The sequence below is a fragment of the Oratosquilla oratoria genome, chromosome 2 (assembly GCF_046742065.1).
Source record: "Oratosquilla oratoria isolate Oo_2021 chromosome 2, ASM4674206v1, whole genome shotgun sequence".
In the NCBI taxonomy this organism is placed as follows: Eukaryota; Metazoa; Arthropoda; class Malacostraca; order Stomatopoda; family Squillidae; genus Oratosquilla; species Oratosquilla oratoria.
In genome coordinates this window covers 34,998,936-35,004,135 of record NC_134778.1, presented here as the reverse complement: position 1 = coordinate 35,004,135, position 5,200 = coordinate 34,998,936, and the positions used below count along the sequence as shown (strand labels likewise).

General features: G+C 44.4%; 1 protein-coding gene across 1 annotated transcript; it reads left to right on the top strand.

The window, feature by feature from the left end:
* The first annotated feature begins 3,046 nt into the window (after positions 1–3,046).
* Positions 3,047–3,595, top strand: LOC143035292 (uncharacterized). The gene has a single exon (XM_076202171.1). It carries the CDS (start codon positions 3,047–3,049, stop codon positions 3,593–3,595), a length of 549 nt encoding a protein of 182 aa, XP_076058286.1.
* Positions 3,596–5,200: the final 1,605 nt, after the last annotated feature.

The following is a 5,200-nucleotide window of genomic DNA, read 5'->3' as shown; positions in this document are numbered from 1 at the left end:
AAACATCATCACAGTCTTTACAAGGTAATTTATATACCCCGGAATTTTGGTCCACATTATCCCTCCGGTGTACATTAACTACCTTTCTAAAAATGCTGTTTGGATAATTGTAAACAAATTTAATTTGGTTATTAGGTAGAATTTTGGAGACTGAGTTGATCGATTCATTAAATGGTACAATGATGTTATTGGTACCCCATTTAAACTTTTCCTTGGAGTTATTTGGTTTATAAAAATTGGATTTGGCTTTATGTAGGGCTTTCATTAAGAACCATTCCGGATAACCTACGTTTGAGAGTTGTTTATTGATAATATCAAATTCTATTTGCAAGAAATGTGGACTACAAATCCTAAGGGCTCTGAGATATAGGCCTGAAGCAACACTATATTTGATATTATCTGGATGGTTGCTAAAAAAGTGTAGGTAATTTCCTGTGTGGGTAGGCTTCCTGTACACTGTAAAGGACAATTGGTCCGGGCCTCTTATGACCGAAATGTCCAGGAATGGGATCCTACCTCCTTCTTCCCATTCGACCTTAAAATTAACATTCTTAGCTAATTCTATAAAAAAATTCATCAAAAGAACCCCACATGTCGTTCCAAAGTGTAAAAATATCATCAACATATCTGAACCAAAACATGTCAGGTGGTTTAATCTTAGGTAATAAAGTACTTTCAAAATATTCCATGTATAGGTTGGCTAACACGGGTGAAAGGTTAGAACCCATACTGCAACCATATCTTTGTCTAAAATAAGAATTATTGAAAGTAAAAACATTGGTATTGATACATAAGAGGACTAAAGCGGAATGCAAACGGACCATCGCCAGGGCAAAACTAAACTTCTGGAGGAACAGCGGGGACGACAAAGAAGACCTCACTGCAGCCTGGAAGAAGTTCAATATTATGAAGATGCGCTACAACCCTCCAAGTAGAGACCTTACTGCCCCCGACGGAGAATTACTACGTACGCCGGAGCAGAAAGCTGAGGGATTCCTCCGCCATTTCGCTGACGCAAGCTCGACGGACAACCTCCCCGAGGATCAACGACGTGCTCGCCAAGAAGAAGAAGCCCGCATGGACCTCTCCCCCCCACCAGGATCGGACGCAGACTTCACCCTTCAGGAGCTGCGATGGGCGTTGAGGGCAACCAAGGCTACCAAAAAGTCCCCAGGTGCTGACAGGGTCACATACCCACTTCTGCAGCACCTTCCTGCCCCCATGCAAAAGACCCTCCTTTCCCTCTTTAACAAGTGCTGGAAGGAAGGAATAGTTCCTGAAGCTTGGAAACACGCCATTGTGGTGCCTATCCCCAAGGCAGGCAAACATAGTGGGAAGATTGTCAACCATAGACCAGTTGCCCTAACCTCCCATATTGGCAAGGTATACGAGAGATTGGTGCTAAATCGCCTAAAGGACTTCGTCGACTCCAGAGGGGCACTTCCAAAACACCAGGCTGGGTTCAGGAAAGGGAGGAGTGTCACAGACCACGTCGTGCGGCTATCTGAGCATATCTGCAGGGTCCAGAGGCAAAAAAGGGTACTGCATACGTGCTTCCTCGACATCTCCAAGGCCTTTGACACCGTCTAGCACGCCAAGCTTTTGAGTAAGCTGAAATCACTCGGGGTCTCCCCAGCCATATACAGATTCGCCTGTTCCTTTCTCTCTGGCCGTTCCATCTCGGTAAGGAGAGAAGGGGCTCTCAGTACTAAGGCAGCCATCGACATGGGGGTCCCCCAAGGTTCAGTTGTAGCCCCCCTCCTTTTCACGTTGCTCATTGCAGATGTGGGGAAAGGGGTGAGAGGGGACACGATCGTCACTGCCTATGCTGACGACATAGCACTATGGAGGAAAACAAGGCACCGGCGACCAAAGAGGGACTCAACTCAGCACAGAGCCGAACTTCGTCACTTCCAGAGCCAGATCGATCTGGTAGTAACCCAACTTACAAGCCTGGGTTTCTCGCTTTCGGCAGCCAAGACAACCTATATGCCTGTCCACCAGATAGGATTCAACAGTGGCACATACCCGGAATGGAACCACATCAAGATCTGTGGAACACCTGTAAGACCTGCGAAGTCCTTCCGGTACCTAGGGGTTACATTCCAGAGAGATGGCAGATGGTCTCAACACCTCCAGCAAGTTACACTCAATGCATGACGGGCCCTCAACCTTGTCAGAGCCATCCGGCACGATTCCTGGGGCCAACACCGCAAAACTCTTGTCCCCATCGTTCAGAGTCTAGTGCGGTCAAGGCTCCTCTTTGGGGCGGCAGTGCTACATGACCTGTCAAGGGATGCAGTGCACAAGATGACCCAAATTGAGTGTCAAGCACTCCAAGTGGGACTCGGTCTCCCGCGGTCGGTCCCTCACGAGCAGGTGTACAGTGAAGCTGGCATCCTGCCACTATGGCGCCGTATCAAAAGGGACGCCTGCCGATACCTCTTCAGTGCAGCCAGAGTACCGAACTCGACTGACGAGGAACTTTCCGAGGGATGGGTCGCGGCCCCACCGACGGAACCCGTATGCGGTCTTCCTATCTCCGTCAAGGATATCTGCCTCCAAGCTGGACTACAACCTGGTGATCGCCGCTTAGTGGCCCAAAATCAGCAAGACCCCTTTCCTCCCTGGACCTATTCACCACCTGAAGTAAGGACCGAAGTCTATGGACTAGGCCGCCAGGCAAGCCACCATCTGTTGCTCGAAAGCACTAAGAAATTCCTAGCAGAACATTATGCTGGGGATTTTCTAGTATATACGGATGGCTCTGTACTTGAAGACGGTCACACAGGAGCTGGCTTCTATCTGCAGTCCACAAGAGAGACTTTCTCTATAAGGCTTCCCCCCACCACCATCCTCACGGCCGAACTTGTTGCCATCCGGGAGGCTCTGATCAAAATCATCGCCCTTCCTCAGAAGCCACCACGTGTCACGATCCTGTCGGACTCCCGTTCGAGCCTGACTGTCTTGCAGGGCGCTCACTGCACTACAAGACCCGACGTCTTAATTAAATGACATACTGCATCTCTCGGCAGAGGCGGCCCAAATGGGTGTATGCCTCCAGTACCAGTGGGTCCCCTCTCATGTGGGACTCCAGGGCAACGAAAGGGCTGACAGGGCTGCCCGCCAGGGAGCGCTAGCTCCCGAGGAAGAAGCTATACCCATACAGCTCCCGGCAAGTGATATGTATCGGATGATAGATCGAGCCGTCTGGGACATGTGGAAGGCAGAATATGCCGCCACTGCCGTCTCCCGAGGATGGCCAACAAAGACCTGCCTCGAGGCCAACGACTCCAGTCTCTCCTCGCTGCCCCCCCACATCGCGGCCATGGTATCGCGGCTTCGGACAAATCACTGGCGGACCCAGTTCACACAGACCATCTGCTCGTGTGGCACGGAACTGGTGTCCTTTAGCCACTGCGTCTTCCTCTGCCCCGACCTAGAACAACATTTTAACCTCATCCAAAACCTCCTTGGTGACCCTGCCACAGCCCTTGAACGCCTGCTGGAAAACAGCCTCACAGACGCCGGACGAAGACAGCTGGTCTTCACGGCCCACCTCATCTGCTCCTCCCCAGTAGTATCTCTACTGTAAAATTTATAAATCCCCAAACCCTAAACCCCTCCACCCTACCCGCCAATTCTCCACTTACATATATACAGTACATGTACATACATAGTATGTATATATGTGTGTGTGTATGTATGTATATATAAATGTATATACATATATATGTATGCATAAAATAATAATGACAATAAAAAAGACAAGAATTAAAAAAAAAATATATATATATATATATATATATATATATATATATCAAAAGACAACACACATGATAAACACATATTACACATATTACATGGCAAACACACATTACATGTTAAATTAAAAGCCAGTCCCAAAATCAGCAAGGGCCGCTGGGACAGAAGGAAAAAAAAAAAAAAAAAAAAAAATCTGTAAGCATTCTGCTGAAGAGGAGTACAGACAGTAGTCGAAATATACAGTTTCCCTTTACAAAGGCGGAGCATGCCGACAGGAGACCTTTTGATCCATATCTAGGTCGGATGCAAAAAAAAAAAAAAAAAAAAAAATCATATTAATAATAAAATAATAAATAAAAACTATAATAATGTAAATAACAAATTAAATACATATATAAATGCATAGGTATAGTTAAAATAATAAACAAACAGGTAAATAGTAAATAATAATAAATTGACATATAACTAATAATAAATGAAAGTCAGACAGACAAATGATAACAAAACAAAAACAAATAATATAAGATAAATCATAATCATTACAGCATCTTACTTAGGTATTTATCTAAATGATTCTTAAAGCTTCGAACTGAACTACATTGCACTACCTGTGCAGGAAGTTTATTCCATTCATTAACTACACGGTTGGCAAAGTTGTTTCTACCTACTTCCAAATTGAATCTATTTCCGGACAGTTTGAGACCATTGTTCCTTGTCTGATTCTCATTCAATGTGAAAATTTTGTCATTTTTGATGTCAATTCCCTTTAAAATCTAAAAAGACCTGTATCAGGTCACCTCTGAGTCTACGCTTTTTTAGAGAAAACAGATTCATGTGCTTTAGTCGATTTTCGTATGATTTATTTTTGATATTTGGAATCAGTTTTGTGGCTCGCCGTTGTATTTTTTTCAGTCTGTCAATGTCTTTAATGAGATTCGGTGACCATACGGAAACAGCATATTCCAAATGTGGACGAACTAACGATTTATATAGCTTGTTAATGAGTGATGGACTTTTGAAATCAAAAGATCGCGCAATCAGTCCCAGAATCTTATTTGCTTGCTCAGAGGCTGAAATACACTGCTTGGATGATTTGAGGTCGTTACTGATAATTACGCCGAGATCTTTTTCACTATCAACTTTTGTTAACGAATTTCCAAATAACTTGTAATCGTACTTACTGTTATTTTTACCTATGTGCATTACCTTGCATTTACTTGTGTTAAATTTCATTAGCCACTTTTCAGACCATTGCTGTAATTGATCTAAATCTTCTTGAATATTTAATTGGTTTGAGTGATCATTTGCCACTCCGCACAGTTTTGTATCATCAGCAAATTTGGAAACGGTAGATTTTAGTCCATGGTCTATATCATTTATATATACTATGAATAGAAGTGGCCCAAGAACGGAACCCTGAGGAACTCCACTTGCA

Coding starts and splice junctions, on each gene's coding strand:
- LOC143035292 (XM_076202171.1), top strand. CDS start 3,047: ATGGGTGTATGCCTCCAGTACCAGTGGGTCCCCTCTCATGTGGGACTC.